General features: G+C 46.8%; 1 protein-coding gene across 1 annotated transcript in view; it reads left to right on the top strand.

The window, feature by feature from the left end:
• LOC135916192 (probable maltase-glucoamylase 2) overlaps positions 1–16,581 on the top strand; it is a 91,550-nt gene extending 74,969 nt beyond the window's left edge. The window contains exons 25-32 of the mRNA XM_065449475.2: positions 1,420–1,651; positions 2,640–2,802; positions 5,195–5,298; positions 6,253–6,397; positions 8,952–9,146; positions 10,467–10,598; positions 13,519–13,720; positions 16,413–16,581. Coding sequence (XP_065305547.2) covers positions 1,420–1,651; positions 2,640–2,802; positions 5,195–5,298; positions 6,253–6,397; positions 8,952–9,146; positions 10,467–10,598; positions 13,519–13,720; positions 16,413–16,513 — 1,274 coding nt within the window. The 3' untranslated portion in view covers positions 16,514–16,581. The remainder of the gene's footprint in view (positions 1–1,419; positions 1,652–2,639; positions 2,803–5,194; positions 5,299–6,252; positions 6,398–8,951; positions 9,147–10,466; positions 10,599–13,518; positions 13,721–16,412) is intronic.
• Positions 16,582–17,206: the final 625 nt, after the last annotated feature.

A 17,206-nucleotide genomic window follows, 5' to 3' on the forward strand; every position in this document is an offset into this window, starting at 1 on the left:
GGACACAGCTCTCTTCCTGCACGGTTCGTTTCTTTCTCACCTAAATCTTTTGCGCCCCTAACATCGTCAACCATGCACCAACTAGCTGAACATCGTACTTTGATAGAACAAGAAGTAACGCTGGCAGTGTTGTCAGCAGTTCTTGCTGGCAACAAAACTGTGAATGTTACCTTTTGTGTTATTTCGAGCGTTACTTCTTGCAATAAATTTTCTCTCTCGCTGTGTGTGTGTGTGAGTGCGTGCGTGCGCGCGCGCGTATTCACAATGTATGTGCAAAACAAAGAAATATGCTCGCGCATTACTAAACCGGTGCTCGTGCCCTGCCAAACAGGTCAATACAGAGGCTCTTCAGAGTCCGCAGAAGCTGCTGAAAACGTCCATCGGCGGAACATCTTGGCACTCTAAAGCACGAAGTCGTGAAAAGCTTCCACCGCCTGATTTGGGGTTGTTTCAGCCTAACCTATTCGGATTTTGTCAGTTCGGTTTTACTGAAAAATGGTTCGAACATTAGTCGTTCAGGACAAAGTCGGCCACGATGACTTTTCTCTGGCTGATGTGTCGGAGAAGTGCAGGTAATCAGCTGAATCTATTTAACACACGAGAAATGTGTATATACAAAAAATTGTAGTACATTAAACGGTGAACACATCTAAGCATCTTCTTAAATAAAGATGTGTGCGAATAATAACGGAAGCGTTTGTGCGATGAGGCAGCTATTGGGGCAGTAAACGTGGAAGTACATGTTGGAGCATTACCAAATGATACAAATAGCATGCAGCTATGTAACAGGTTAATATAGACTAGCGCCAAACGGGGAAGTCGTTCGACATAAGAGAGGTCAAGACGCACCATCACGGGGGTTCGCACCTTCGCTGTTCATAACGACAAAGAAATGCCCAACCAACGTTAACTCTCTCTCCTTTATGTGGGAATTGTGTGGACAGCGCGTTTCCGTGCTGTTACGGTATGTGCCTCTGAAAACTAGCGCCACTAAAAGCCAGTGCTGCCGACGCTCTGAACGAGGAAAGTGCGCGCGCTAGGTCGCCTACAGTCGCAGCACGCGCTTAGATTGAAACGTGGCGTGCGTCTCTTCTTCGGGCACAACGATAACACATGCCAACACGGCGTAGAGGCAACATAAATGTTTCGTGCCCGCAAGCATTGCTAAATGAGTAGTCTATAAGGCCGATAACATCAATGCAACGAACCAGAAAACTCTTAATCCGCCTCCGTTCTGCTTTTCCACCAGTTTTGCGGTTCTGCGCATTTCTTCGAGGTATTCTGTGCAGTATCTAGGTCAATCTTCAAGGCCTAGCATATGCAACTAGTGGCGCCGCCCTTGTTTGTCTTTCGTCTATACACGCGTGTCAACACGCACTCATCTTCCTGGTCATAACTTCCGTGGCATTCGTCCGACAGGTCCGGGCATACCTCGCTACACTACCGTGTGCACGGTGAGCTACCTGCACACCGGCCTGCCCTTGCCCCTGAGCGGCGAGTGCGACATCATCTACTACGACTCGCTGCTCCTGCGCCCGGAGGACACGTTCATGGGCACGTTCACCAACGCCTACCTGAAGCCCATCTTCGACGCCGCCAAGGAGAGCAACGTCAGCCACAACACCGAATTCGGGATGTCCGTGCACGCACCGTGAGCTGTGTTGACAGCTACTTCTTGCCGTAACCGATAAACAGATTATACAGCGACGTCAGAGAGAATCGATAGGTTCAGCTGCATTAGTAAATTGCGCTCGTCCCATAAAACCTGGTTGGTTGTCCGCTCGCTGCTGCGTAAGGGAACCGGCACAAAAGATTGACAAAAATCGAGTCTCCCCGAGGAAAGTTAGTTGTCTGTTAGGATTCTATTTATATTACGAGAGCGAAGGAGAATGTCTTTGCCCATAGATTTTATTAGCGAAAATAAGGTACATACAGGTAATTACAAATGTGCGTACTATTCTACCTACACCCGTGTGCAAAAGTATACGAACAAGGGCTTGCGAGATAAAACTCATTTTCTCCTCAAACTTTGGCATTACGAATTTTCTAATGTACTCGTCAGTTTCTGTTTATGCCTGTTAACTACAAGGAAATTCTGTTTTTTGCTGACCCTGTGGTGAACTATTTTTCCACATAGTATCCACACCGGTTCAGATATTTGTCCCATCGCAGCACTGATACAGTTGGTGAGGACGCCTGTCGTTGGGCGGACAGGATATTCCGCATAGACGTTGGATAATGCGGCGGCAGTATGGGTCATCGCGTTTATGAGCCGCGAGTTGAGTGTAGCAATTGGAAAGCAGTTTGTCGATAGCCGCTGGTGGTGACAAGGTCAGTGAAGACGTAGCTTTACAATCACGTGAATTACAACGCTAGGAGGTGCTCGTAGATTATCGTAGATGCACTCTTATCTATCCGTCTGTCTCTTTTTAAGAGTAAACAGCAAATTGTTGACCTGATTCGTTCACGAGGAAATACTGCGATTGGCAGTTGGTTACGGTCCATTATAATGTTACTGGCTTGCCCAAGAAGTTGTTAGCGAAAGTGTATCACATGTGAAAAGTCGCTGAATGTTTTTGTGACTTTGGTTAATGGGTTCCCTAACCAAATATTCAATGGCTCTCTGCTGTGTTTCGCAGGGCGATCAACGACTTCTCCACCGAGGTCAAATCGGACGCCGGCATGCAGCACTACAGGGAACACTGGCAGCACAAGGTATACAACTGGGGCGTCCTCAACATCCACGAGATCATTCTGAAGAACACCCCTGACATCCTCAAGACTTCGCTCATCGTCCTCAAGGTTAGCCGTGGGGAAAGAAAAATACAGAAGCTAATCTTTCTAGGCGAACCCTCTCAAACATTGTTGACCGCGGCGGCTCCTGCTGCTGCTGCTATTTTTCGAATAGCGCTCGCACAAGGCAGCACTCGTATAACGTAGCGGTTTGCGCCTAGCCCCCACCTGTGCTAGACTTACAGCCGTCCTGAGTGGCCGGCTGTGTTCTCTACCGATTAGCACAACGAAATGACAAACAATACCTAAATATCGTCAGTGCAACAAGTATTGTCCCATCTAGGGATATAATGCATTTACCAAAGCGAAGCTTTCCAAGTCTTCTTTCACGGAGTTTGGCTCGTCTATCTGCCTTGGTTCTGCTTTTTGCCTATAGTATGATGTGCCGGTTCCGGAGCTGGCGTGGTAAGAAACTGGGTTGATCCTGGAAACGGTGTGACACAGAGCGGGCCAACCCAGAAGCAGCGTAATGCGTGGTCGTGTGGATCACGTGGGTCGCGTGGTTGGGTACGTTCGCGCGTCTCGCTGAGTTGCTGGAGTACGTAATCGCTATGACGCAAAACGCCGTTGCAGAAGAGAAAATTTTTTTAAAGCATTTCATGACCGCTTCACAAATGCTTCGTTTCACGTAGGCTTGGAAGTTTGAAGTTAGATGAGCTTACTTTTTTCTATTCCTTGTTTCCGAAATTTCGCTACACGCAGCGCCACAGGGAAAGCGCGAGCTAAACGACGCGGATTACGCGCTTATCCAGAGGCCGGATGCACGGGCTGGGGTATATGTTCGTCTATATCTTCCCTTTAAACCCTGGATACATAGAGTTTCTCACTACATTACCTAGAGGGAAATCTGGCGCTGCTGCACTGTGGTATGCACGGGAATACCGGTATATTGTGACTTCGGATTGGCATCGTTCTCGTAAAGACAGGACACCTTAAAGACGCGCTTGGCAAATACTGTTCCGTCTGTCACAATGATTCATTTTCTACTAAAACAGCACGTGAAAAGCTGTTTTAGCTTTATTATTACGCGAAAACATGTTTTGTTTAACTATGAGAATTTGTTATTTTGTGTACGACTACATGTTACGTAAAACGTGTCAGCGCGGGCCGCTAAAGTTGGACAGACGACAAGGTTCGCGCTCGCTTTGAAACAGTTGGTCGTCTGTTCTTGCTTTTCTTCGCTTGGTCATGCATTGTGGGTGAGTAAAGATGTAATATGCGTGAATGGAAACATTTTATGAAGATTTTACTTTGAGAACGTGTTATTTGCGTAGCCATATCCATGTTTTAGACGAAGCCTCTTACAACACCAGCCAACACAAGCCTTGTAGACACATGCACCGTCATTCCCATGACGGCATGGTGCCCCCTTAAGAAACTCCCATAGACGGTGGCGCCAGATTACCCTCTAAGTGTTATAGTGAGAAACTCTATGCCTGGATATTATATGTGTTCTATATGTATAGATACGGCCGATTCGTTACGCTTCTCGCAGAAGGACGTTCTCTGGTAAGACGTAAAGTAGGCCTACGTTCTTAAATACTTACTAGGTAGCTTTAGAAATGGTGCACTAGAGCGTCTTTGCATACCCAAAGCGCCACGGCCCTGCTTGCTTTTAACTTTACAGTTATTTTTCTTCTTTTGTGTACCGTCTTGCGTTGTTTCTAACGGCCAACCCGATTCCTCCGAGGATTAATGTCCGTTGCTTTTTCTTTGCCACCACCTGGATAGAACTCTCCAAAAAGAATTTCCGTCCACAAATGTAGAGACCGCGTTTGAAGGGTTACGCAGTGCGAGAAGACGAAGATGGTGACACTCGCACACAAAGGACCAGCGCTGGTCCTTTGTGTGTCGGTCTGTGTGTCTTCGTCCTTGCGCTGTCTAAAGTTCAAGCAATGCAGGGCAGCCCTTTTAAGAAAATTTTCCAATTCAAAGCACTTTATTACGACGTTTGTGCGACGAGAAGGTAGTAAACCATTGTTGAGATGTTCACGGCAGTACATATTAATGAAAGGAAGCTAGTTATCCGGCGTAACCCATACCCGCAGTGGTTGCTCAGTGGCTATGGTGTTAGGCTGCTGAGCACGAAGTCGCGGGATCGAATCCCGGCCACGGCGGCCGCATTTCGATGGGGGCGAAATGCGAAAACACCCGTGTACTTAGATTTAGGTGCACGTTAAAGAACCCCAGGGGGTCGAAATTTCCGGAGTCCTCCACTACGGCGTACCTCATAATCAGAAAGTGGTTTTGGCACGTAAAACCCCATAATTTAATTTAATAAAATCCGGCGTAACCCCAGCTTGCGGAATACGAGCCTATGGTTCCGTTGGGATTGCCATGTGGTGCTGTTCTACGCGCCGCCATCTTTGACGATTTGAATTTATCACGTGGCTACTCGCAGGAGCTGAAGGACATTGCTACGGCGGCGGGCAAGAACGCCTCTATGGTTGTGGGCCTTTTCTGCAAGGTCACCGGAGGATGCGATAAAGTGTCCGAGTACCTCAAGTAAGACTCCGCCGTTCGACCAATCAAATCAGCGGGCTGTCCTGTCACCTGAGCGTAAAAGCAGATGGACAGACAGATACGATAGGACAGGACATGAGAACACAACAAAATACAGCACGGACAGACAGACGGACGGATGGAGGGAACGGCTGATGGACAGACGAACGGATGGACATAGACACTATCACTTTAGCAATTTTTTTGCTGTGTCAATTCAACCTTTCACTTGTGCAGCGATGAAATTTGAACATTTTAAATGATTTTCTGGGATTTTTAATGGGTGTTCTTACCGCATCATTGAAAGAGTCACAGATTATTCAGTGTAGTAAGATTTTGAGATGTCAATTGCTTGTAAAGTTAGTCATAAAAATACGTACATAAGAGGAGAGACATAAAAACACAAACGCTGCCTAACTTATCAAACCTCGAATGTTTACCGACTCGTTCAACTTCTACTTCCTTAGTTGCTGATGTTGACGCCACCGAGTCAATAAACGAAAAAAGATATATTAAGGCTGATTGGCAGTCTCTGTCTGTGATAGTAGAAAGTTTACGGTGAATGATATATTTAAAGAGCTCACCTGCAATACCCTATAGGGTATGGCAGGTGAGGTGTTTATAAACACCTCTAAAGGCGAATGCTCTGAAGAGGTGTCTGTTAAAAACTACTAGGGATAAATAATCGTTATGAAATATTAGAGGCCTCGCATTATACTCAAGGCGCCGAATAATACGACGGACGTCAAGGAATACTGAAAAACATATCTACTCCCTATATGACATAGGTCAGAGTAAGGGTACAGGCGGTTAAATACGGGTACAAGCCAACACTTTATTTCGTATAGTTCGCTTGTGACACGTGGCTATAACGCTGGCATCACCTGATGCAATATCTCCCAACATTCTACGACGCGAGCAACGTAAAAGGGCATGACGTCAGATTCTGTATTCCAGGACCATATACCTCCCGGATGCCATTGTGGTCTTGGGGCACATTTCTTTCCGTGACAACAACATCACGGACTGTAGGATTTTGCCCCTTAGCTGCTTTAAGGACCCGTATGTGCGATACAAGAACCTGTCCTACATGCACTCCATGGTGAGTCTATAAGTATTCTGAAGAAGTGTTTTTGCAATTAGTATTATGATAAACACAAATGGCGATGCATCATGCAGTTTCTACGCAAGACATATTTCGTGGTTGTGTAACGCTGCAGTGCTTTATCGACCATTGCAAAGACGAAAAACAAATGTGCTCGATTTGCTGATGTCACGTGTCAAGGCACCCGGTGGGACATGTCCTTCGGTAACGACAGTAATTGCTGTTGCACTTACTGTTTATTTGTACGTTCGAAACGGAAAGTCCCGTCTGTAAGCGCAATGCCCTGTCGGTTGCCACGGCAACGATGAAGTAGTCGATTTTGGCGTATTGATAGTTACGTCTGTCGTATGGCTGACGTCTTCTAATAAAGACGACCACGTTTAGTCTGTGATGACAGAAAAACGCCGAGCTTACGGGTGGCATTGTTATCGTAATTATGACGCCGTCTGTAGTCATACTAGGCGGTGTTCTCCGTGGGTCTCTCATAGACAGTATTTTATTGCATAGAATTGCTGTCTATGCAAACTCTCTCACCCTCCCGCAGGGCCTACGGGTGGGCAGGGCAGGGCAATGCAATGCAGGGCAGGGCAGGGCAATGCAGGCAAGTGGGCAGGTGGGCTGGCAGGCAGGCCGCGAAACCATGCCTGTGCCGCCACAAGATCGTTTTAAACGTGGTCGCAGTCATGCTGCTGCTGTCACACAGACGTGCGCTCGCGAAACACTGCTCGATTCTACACAAACAGGATGGTACACATGGTAACGCTTTGCAGAACCCTAAGCAATGCCGGATAAGCTGGCACCTGCAAAATACGTCTCATGTGGGATCTGCGCAGTATTTTTTTTGTGTGTGTGAATGCCATAGCATTTGTTTGCGCATCCCTAACACATGCCGAGCGGGACATGAGTCGTGAGGTGGCTACCGCCCTCTGTCGGTGGGCGTCTGCTTTGCACTGGGTAACTGAATAGGCACAACGGTTAAAAAAAATCAAATCTTTCTGAACTGCATGAGAACCACCTTGAAATAACATGTAAAGGGACGGCCCAAAAGAAAGGAAGACGAACACAGGCTGTTCGTCTGTTATGTTTCTGTTGTGCCGTCCCTGTGCACGCTATTTCAAGGTGGTTCTCGTCTACAAATACCAACTGGCGCAACATTCAACTCTTGTAATGTATCTTTCTAAACTAAACGCAGTTATAAATTGGAATTTGATTAATACTTGAAAAAGTCCCGTTTGGGAGCATCTAAAGACATTTGAGTACTGTGATAATAACGATTCAAATTCCTAAGCAGTTTGATTCTTTCAATGAGGGCCCACGGAAATAGTGAAACTGCACATAAACCTGAGCGTTACCACCGCAGAGCTGAAACTTGCCGAAGGTCTTCCCGGATGGGTATTTTTTTAAAAATACAAATGAATTCTAATTGATAACTGCGTTTTTCTCTTTTCTTTAATGTGAATCGTTTGTTTTTTCTTCACTCTGGGCACATTGTGGCACATTAGGTATCTCGGCAGGTTCCTGTCTCGCCTCGCTTTACTAAGAAAAAAAAAATGTATGTGACCGGTGGTGGAATAGAACCTCTGCTGTGGAACACAGCTGCTTGGTACTTTAACCACTGGACCACAAGCGATCTTTTTTTTTCTTTATTGCCTTGCTTGGCACATTACGACAACAACAAAAAAACTGGCTATATTGGTAAAAATAAAGGTGACAGGCGCTCTGAGGCGAACGCAAACTATTAACTTTTTTTCATATTAATCATCATATCAAATACATGGATCCACTCAGGAAGTTCAGACTGTGCCCGGTATATCGTTCTTAAATATACGACACTCTCGATAAAGTTCTCGCGCACAGGACATACGTTGACATCTAAATAGCGAACCTGCATACGTGTCTTCCATATATTGTGGAGGCCTAAGATCATGGTAAAGTTATATTTTACGGCCCCCGAGTTTTCAACTACTAGAAATCTGATTTCATATGGGCCTAAGCGTAACTCATAATGCATGGTACGCTGGGGGATGTCCCAGAAGAATATGGGATCCCAACAGTCTATGAAGACATGTTCTGTGGTTTCTGGTTTCTTATAAAGTAAGCATTCATTGAACCAAGATATGAATAAGTCCTTCTGTTCAAACCAGGCTTTCACGGGAAGAGCAGTACTGTGTAGTTTAAAGAATGACTTTGTCAATGACTTGACTAGCAATCTTGTAAATCTCTTCAGTACATTTTGTTTGCGTTTCAAAGCGAAAATTCGGTATTCCGACGCACTCGTGGTTGCGCTTGAACACGCCAACGCTGAAACGTGGTTTGAGCACGGCCGTGCTCAATACGCAACAACGTACGAACGTAGCTTGCTCGCTGCTCTTTGATTGACATTTGATACCGGGCACGCCGTCGTACGCCGGCCTTTACCAACACATTGAGCGCCGCCGCGGAACTACCCTTAACGCCTTCGCAAATTCGAAACACATTACCCGACAGTCAGTATACGTTTCGATCCGCAGAGTGTAAAGCGTGCCTGCGCGCTCGTTTCTTGGCTCCCCAGACCGACGCCGTGAATACGGTTAGGCACCTGCAGGTGACCAAGGGCCTCGACACCATGTACGCCGTGTCGGCGACGATGGCGGGGCGTTGGTACAAGCCAAGGAAACCGGATAACAAGGTTTTATTTCCGGGAAAGTACCGCGTCGGCTTCAAGTGCAAAGTGGGGGACTACCCCCAGAAAGCGCACGTACAAGACGTAAGTCCCGTTCGCAATTCCTCGTAAACCTTTCATTGAAAACGTTTTTACTTCGGTGTTTGTGTACGTGCGTGCGTCCGTGCGTGCGTCCGTGCGTGCGTGCGTGCGTGTACGTGTGTGTGTGTGTGTGTGTCAGTCACTGCTTTCCGGCGCGGCAGTTTTGGCTTCCTGCCCTTATCCCGCTTCGGAACCGAGCCCTGATCGAGGTGCTCGCCAGGAACCGTCCACCTTTACTTGGCGGAACGGCTGTCCTCAACACATTTTCTACTTTGGGCAGTTTCTGTACCACCACGTATACCTCTGCTTCTGTTCCCACTTTAATTTGCTAGCTTTCCGACCTGATTCCCTATAGCTTATGACTATTCTACTTTAGGCTCTATAGTCGTGGCCCAAGCGCTCGCATCATTGCAGGTGTAGTCGGTCCCATGCATCTGCCCCGCCTATACCGACTCAAACCGCGTTTCTCCCAACGGGTAGGGACACGTTCGCACTACCTGCAGTGCACGTTAGGGTTCCTCTTCTCACCCATTACTAGTACTGACACCGACGTATAAAAATAACGCTATTTGCAAAAAAAAAGAACAAGAAATTATTTGGTATGCTGTATCAGGGACGAAACCGCGGCTAGGTACGTGGAACATTCTGTGCATATACTGCTGGAAGTGTATACTATATGGTGCAGAAATGACGTAGCGAAATACACGAGTGACAGTTATTCACACATTGCAAACCTTACGCAGTTAACCTGGGACACAGCTATAGTGGAGCTTCTGCGGTCTAACCTTGCAATCGTGCTCGCTCTCTATTCGTAGCGGCGCCGCCGTAATCAAATATGGCGGGCGCAAATTGGTACCCCCGTGTGTCTCGCTACCCGAGTCTCGTCACGCCATTTCTCGACCCTAAGTGCCGAACGCGGGGGGCGTCATAACCAAACAATCGTCAAATTTCTTCAACAAATCGCCCGCCTGCAAACTTACTGCTCCCCATAAGCGCAGGTTTGTAACCCGCCGTGCTTGCTTAGTGGCTATATGGTGTTGGGATGATAAGCACGAGGTCGCGGTATCGAATCCCGGTCACGGCGGCTGCATTTCTATGGGGGCGAAATGCGAAAACACCTGTCTACTTAGGTGGACGTTAAAGAACCCCGTGTGGTCCAAATTATTCCAGCGTTCCTCACTACGGCGTGCCTCGTAATCAGATTATGGTTTTGGCACGTAAAAACCCCATAGTTTTTAAGAGGCCACTATACCGATATGCTGTACTACAGCGGGTGTAGGCTCACTCTTCCTTAGTTGTCTTTCTGTCACTGTCATCTTTCAGGTTTGCGGCAACAAAAGCTTCGGATATACCGAGCACTTTCAATACACGGCATATCACGTCAGCGGATTTACCTTTGACAAGAAGGAGGGCTTTACAATGACCTTCGAGACCGAAGAATCACTGGAAAAAAAGGTAAGCCGGCCATAATGTTTTCGGTTAACCTGCAGAATCTTCGCGTGCCTACCACGAACCCACTTCTATTTCGAGTCGCACCGTAGCTTAATACGGACACATGAGAAAAAAAAAAGAAAGAAAGAAAGAAAGAAAAGGAAACAAAAAAACGAAAAAGAAAAGCAGGTTTTGCGGAATCTTTCAGAAACAAGCCAATATTCAGCGAGGTTGTTTCTTTCTAGCAGTTGCATTGAGGGGTCGCTGAAGATAAACACTGAATCAGTTTCGATTGATAAATTATTCGTGAAGAACTCTACCTTCGTTTATCTTGCGATAATGAAAGAAAAAAAATGACGATCAGAGATTCATTCGCGAATTTCGAACCGAAAACCCCGGAGCCGACGCGCCAACGTGACGTCACGGATTGCGAAGCAAATTTTCGCATTTCAGCCGTTGGGGTTCAGTAGACGTCCTTGAAAACTTCCTAAGCTCTGTTTTCGGCTCTTAAAGTACGAAGTAGTTCATTTTTTAGAAGAGTTAAGTGCTGGGCTAGTTGGTGATCTTGCATACTGAAAAGATAGCGCCCGTGGTGTCGTTGTCTTTCTTGTGTGTGTTCTTTTTTGGCGCGAAATCTTTTCAGTAGTTCGTTTTTATCGATGACAATTAAACTGGACCCGAGAAGAGGGCAGAAATTCATTACGTCACGGAGATCTAGCGCGGGAATTTCTACGTGGCGTCGCCAGCCGCCCTTTGTTCCTGCGTCTTTTGGGGCTCAACAGGCGCCTTCTCGCGACGAGAGTGGTTTCGTTGTATTGTGGAAGCGCAATTTTCCTAAAGAAGCTCAAATAATGTCTCTTGAATGTCCCCTCAAGAACTTCACTCCCATATGGTTACGCTGCACACTTTAAAGAAGGTCGACCGCGTACGACTTAGCCGTTTGAAGCATTGCACGCATATATAGCGCTTTCAGGTTTGGACCATTGCGACCGCACGATGAAAAAAGGCTACGAACTCTCGACCTCCAGTGGGAGTCGAACCGATGACCCGTGGTGTTAATTATGCGGCGTTAATTAAGGCACACTTCATTAAGATTACTTAGGGCACTCGAACCCACGACCTCTGGTGGGAGTTGCAGCCACGACCTTGCGCTGTGCGCACCTTGCGACGAACACTGTTGGTCACGTGACGTCCCGGCGCTTCTGCTGACGTGGCCGCAATGCTTTCGCATTCATCCACCTATAGGGATAAATAAGTGGGCCTTGAATCTTTAACTTCATATGCACATCAACCATACCCCCCCCCCCCCGCTCTCATCAAATTTCACAGCATAGTTGTTCCACTATAGGACGAACATTCTACGACAATCATTAAACACACATATAATGCACTGCATGGAGCACTTGCTAAATTAATCTACTGGAAATGTTGTTATGAACCGACGCACTTTGAACTTTGCCTTCGCACCACCACGTGTCTCGTAGAGTTAATTCAGGACATCGGGGAGACTTACCACGTGCCTCGTATAGCGTCTGAAAGTACGGACTAAGCAAGTATTCTTTAAATATTTTGCAACGCTCACAATTCAACCAGACCTGTTTAACATACCCCGCGAGTCGTCTCTATAGCGTGGCGCACACTTGCCCCGAGTGTCAACTCGATGTCGCATGCAGCTTGCCTAGGATATTGGGAAACATCGAGCATGACGGCCTTATAACCTGTTTAAACACTTTCGTAATAATTTTTTATTAAGTCCGTTATTATTTGGCGCTCTAAATCATTTGACGCACATGATCCGTAAAATGACCCCTATTCTTCGGAAATGTCAATTCTGCGTCACTCTCACGTTCTTTCTTTTTTTTTCCGGATACTGAGCAGACTTCTTACGCGGTTCGCAAAATGCGCTTGCAAAGCTCCGGAACTGTCGTGTATTTTTCCACAAATGCTGTAATAAACCACCAATACCAACGATATCATGCTGAATATATGCTCCCTATTTCAGCCGAAATATACATAACCTTCCTGGTTTAGTTCACCGAGCAAACTGGTAAAACCAACTACGCGAATCGCGTAACCCAGAAAAATATGGATAAAACTAGTATTTAATGGTTATTTAGAAAGCAGACATTTCAGTTACGTGTGCTTTAACCTTGGGAAACAGATTACTCAGCCAAACGTAAAATTCCTGGCACCGTCGCCACAAGTGCAGTGGGGAAACTTGTGTTTCATGTAACTCCTCCTAACTGGACGAAAACGAGGGTTTACCAATTTTTATAAGGCCTCTCATCAGGCCACGCTTCAAAACTAGCCTGCGTATTCGTCTTAAAGTTCCTCCCATTGATTCTAAATTTAAATTTCGTGAATGATTGAGTTCTCGTAGGACATCATGAAAAAAACTCCAGTCACGTTTTCGAGCGCATCTGTATTCGCTCTAACAGCCTTGCTGTAAAATAATTAATGTAGCGAATAAATTTTGAATAATTGATTCGCTGAACCACCCGCAACTGAAACCTCGACCGGGTGTACTGAGAATGATAATATGTGCTTCGCGGTAAGTTTCCCGCGCCTATGTCAGAATTTTGAAGCATCCTATACTCAGCGTAGCAAAAAATAAAATAGCAATAACGATATGCTGCGTTTTTGTCGGTTTAACGTAAATAGAGCTGCGATGTGGGCTTGTTGGTTGTTCGTCTTGGGACGAGCGAGTTGCGGAGCAGACAGGGAACAAGGATACGAGGAGGCACGCAAAGGATACACGCACGTAGCGTTTCGTGCGCGTATATCCTTTATGCGCCTCCTCGTATATCCTTGTTCCCCTACCCGCGCTACAACTCGCTCCTATGAGGCAACGTTCCCGTTGATCTGTAGCTCATATTAGCGAGTAAAGTGACGGCTGCCGAGCGTAATGTACAAGTCGTTCCGTTCTTAACGCGCCGCCTTGCAGTTCTGTCTCTCCTTCGACAACAACACGCAGCTGCTCGTAGGAATCGCCGTCTACGACGTCAACTACGATGCAGCACCCAAGGACTGCAAGCAGTTCAAGGGAGCCGCCTGGTCCCGGCTCATGTGGATCGAGAGGATGCGCAAGCTGCTCAGAGTTGCCCCCGCGTACGACTCGGGGCACTTTGTTTCGCGCTGCCTGTACGGTACGTGCACGATGCCGCTTTGATCATCACTATTATCATCGTCCGACTCACATACAACAGGGCCAAGGCCTCTCCCAGCGATCTCCCACTATCCTCGTCTTGTGCCAGCTGACACGACCTTATGCCTCCGAATTACGTACTCTATTCACGCCGCCCAGTTCCCTACCGTCCTTGTTTGCCGCTCCCTTTCTCTTGGCACCTATGTTGTAACTTTCATAGGGCACAGGCTATCTGCCCTACGCGTTCGATGTCTGTCCTCTCCAACTCCATTGATGCCTCAACCAGAATAGTGGCTACCCCAGTATTGTTCTGTAGTCCACACGGTTGGCTACCTGTCTCTTAAGGTACGACCAACATTTTTATCGCTCGTTGCGGGGCTCTTAGTATCGCCTCGACATCTTTTGCTGCAACGTCCCTCCCCCCTCTCCCAAGTTTGTTCCCCATGTATAAGTACCGGAAGAACGCAACAAAAGTACACTTTTCATTGATAGCGGTATGTTGCTTGTCATGATTCGGTAATGCCTGCCGTACACACGCCATTCAGTTTTGTTCTGGTGTAAATGTACTTCTCATGATCAGGGTCCCCTGTGGGTGATTCACATGGTTAAACGTACTTTCCTACAGATTCTAGAGACTAACTATCAATCACGAATTCTTGTTTTCTTGTGAGGATATTGAAAATTGTCTTTGTCTTCTGTTTTTAATCTTCAGGCCTGCTGTTACGCTTTGTCAGCTATGGTCCTCAATAATTTGTTGCTGCTCGTCATCACCAGCATAGCCTGTGCCTTAACATGCCATAAAGTCAAACAAGGGAAGCAAAACGCAATCGAGAACGGCAGCGGATTACGTAGCGAGGTTACTGCATTGTTTCGCGGCATACTATATTCGAGTAAATTAGGCTAGAGGTCGGATGAGCTAATTCACAGCTGGTTTAAGGTTCATTCATCAAAATACATCCTATTTACTGTTCCATACATAACGCCAAAACACTGTTCTTTTACTTTGAGTCAGTACATTTGGCCTAATGACGATTTCCAATAATCATTATATCTGATTACAGTTCAAGATAGGAATTCAAAACAGCGACCCACAAATTGCTCTTGCTGCGTTGCTGGCTACCTTCAACAATCTGATAGGCGAAGAAAGCTTCACTTTAGAAAGGTCTCCGCCACCAAAGTCCCATAATGTGCGCTATAAGCTGTCAGTATATTCCTTCAGGCGCCAATTGAAAATTTAGCCTCAGCACATTTCTTGCACATTCAGAATCGTAAAAGCACGCTGCAACAGAACTGGCCAAGAATTTTCATTTCTTGAATGTTTTTGTCACGCTTACAAAATTTAGACTCCGTGGCCTAACTCTTTAAATAGAACGTTCAGATATGAGGAACTGAACTATTTAATGTCCAGCACGCTTGGCAAACACTGGTCCTGCCTCACGAAAAAGATATGCTTTATGTGAAACTTGGTGAGATGCAATGAAATAACTGAACTCGCTGCAGAGTGACAGGCTGTCACCGACAGCAGAACACCCAGAGTTGTACCTTCCTGCTTGCCTCATTGAAACACTTCGCACGTTGCTATTCAAATGTGCAGGAAATATCCAATCAGGACTATCTCAATATGTGCACGTTACGCATGAGAGAGAGAGAAAGAAATGTTTATTATACGAAACAGTGTCCCGAGCGAGGCCCGGTATCACCCTAAGGTGGGAAGGCTCCTTAGCCCGGGAACCCTCTGGCTTCGACTGCCCTGGCGACGAGTTGTCGTCGGTCTTCCAGGTCCCCGAGGGTTAGCTTGGCCTCCCACGTTTCGAATAGGTGGTTAGCTTCTTGGGCTCGATTTTGTCCATTTCTGGTCGCATTTCGCTGACTTCCTGCCACGGGCATTCAGGAGCAAGTGTGCCAGAGTGTCGGGTACGTTGCAGAGTGACGAGAAGAATGAAACAATAATTTTCTTCGGTGATCTTGATATCGGTGCGCTATGAACGTGCCGGAACGTTTTAGCATTCTGCCTTCCCCGCCGAAGCATGCACCGCGACTCTGCAGTGGTCAGCAGTCGATCGCGCCATAGCACGCCGCTCCATTGTTGTCACGAGGTGTGGTCCCGGATGGAGTGTTGAATTAGGATTGCTGAAGGAAAGTTTGACGCTTATTCGTTCAGTCATCGTGCATTCATTAGTTGAGCGGAGAAAGACAGAGAGAGAGAAGGAAAGCCAATGAATTTAACCAAGGTCATGTTCGGTCGGCTACGCTACACTTGTGAAGAGGGGGCAAGGATGAAAGACAGTTGAGAATAATGTGGGACACGAAAAATAATGAGGCAGCCAGTGTGAACACACGCCGATGAAAGTTCCCTGACATTCATTGGAGGCCACACTGTGCAGTCGCTTTCAAGAATAGCCGTAGCGCTTTCTCCAGCTGAGGGATGGCGCTGTGGTCAACCCGGTGGAGTGGAGATATAACTTCCAGTCGATGATCGTTTGAGACTGAGAGGGTAAGAGTAATATGCCAACCCCGGTGGAGTGGAGAAGCAACCTCTAGTCGAGGATCGTTTGAGTATACTAGGATAAGAGTGATATGTAGTAAGTGTGGGGTCGTTTTTTTTACAACTTGGAAGTATGCGGCTCAGCTTGTGTGACCGCCGAGTAAGAAGCCGTGGCTCACCTGGGTTCTGATACTTTCTTTTTTTACAGATATAAAATCCAAGACGAAGATAGCTGCCTACCGGGCGCTTCCCACCCGTGCCATGTCGCCAGGGCTCCGTCAAACTTTTTATAAGTCGATTATTTCGTGACGTAACAACTGCATTCGTTTTTCTTTCTTACATTTAATCATTCAGTAAACGACACGTTAATGCCCCCACTTTTCTTCATTCATGTACTGCTGGAACTACGCGTTTGTTTACTCGACGACATTGCGACGGTGAGCCCCTAGAGACAAATATAACTCGGTGCACGCCACCTAGAGGCGGTAGCTCCGCGCCCTTAGATGCCGCGAATATGTTCAGTGTAAAATAATGTATTAAAAGAATAAGCGGAGAGGCTGTCGCTCGTAATTACGAATGACTCCCCACTTGCTGCGGACGCGTAATGTGCGGGCAACCCATGCAACGAAAGTCGTACTGTTATTGCACTCAAAGCCCACGACGAAGTGGCATCAGGCATAAAAATGCTATCCTTATAACCGGTACGTCGCTTGCTAATATCAACGAAAAGTTTTTCAAATGTACTTAGTTATGTGTGATACCATCACCACTGCTACCACGACCAGAATAATCCGGAATAATTTGGACCACCAGGGGTTCTTTAACGTGCACCTAAACCTAGGTACGCGGGTGTTTTCGCATTTCGGCCCCATCGAAATGCGGCCGCCGTGGCTCGGATTTAATCCCGCGACCTCGTGCTTAGCAGCCCGACACCGTAGCCACTAAGCAACCACGGCGGGTGTGCTGCTTGAAAAGTACCAGAAAAGAAATTTAACGTGCAGT

This window comes from Dermacentor albipictus, chromosome 9 (genome assembly GCF_038994185.2).
Source record: "Dermacentor albipictus isolate Rhodes 1998 colony chromosome 9, USDA_Dalb.pri_finalv2, whole genome shotgun sequence".
Classification (NCBI taxonomy): domain Eukaryota; kingdom Metazoa; phylum Arthropoda; class Arachnida; order Ixodida; family Ixodidae; genus Dermacentor; species Dermacentor albipictus.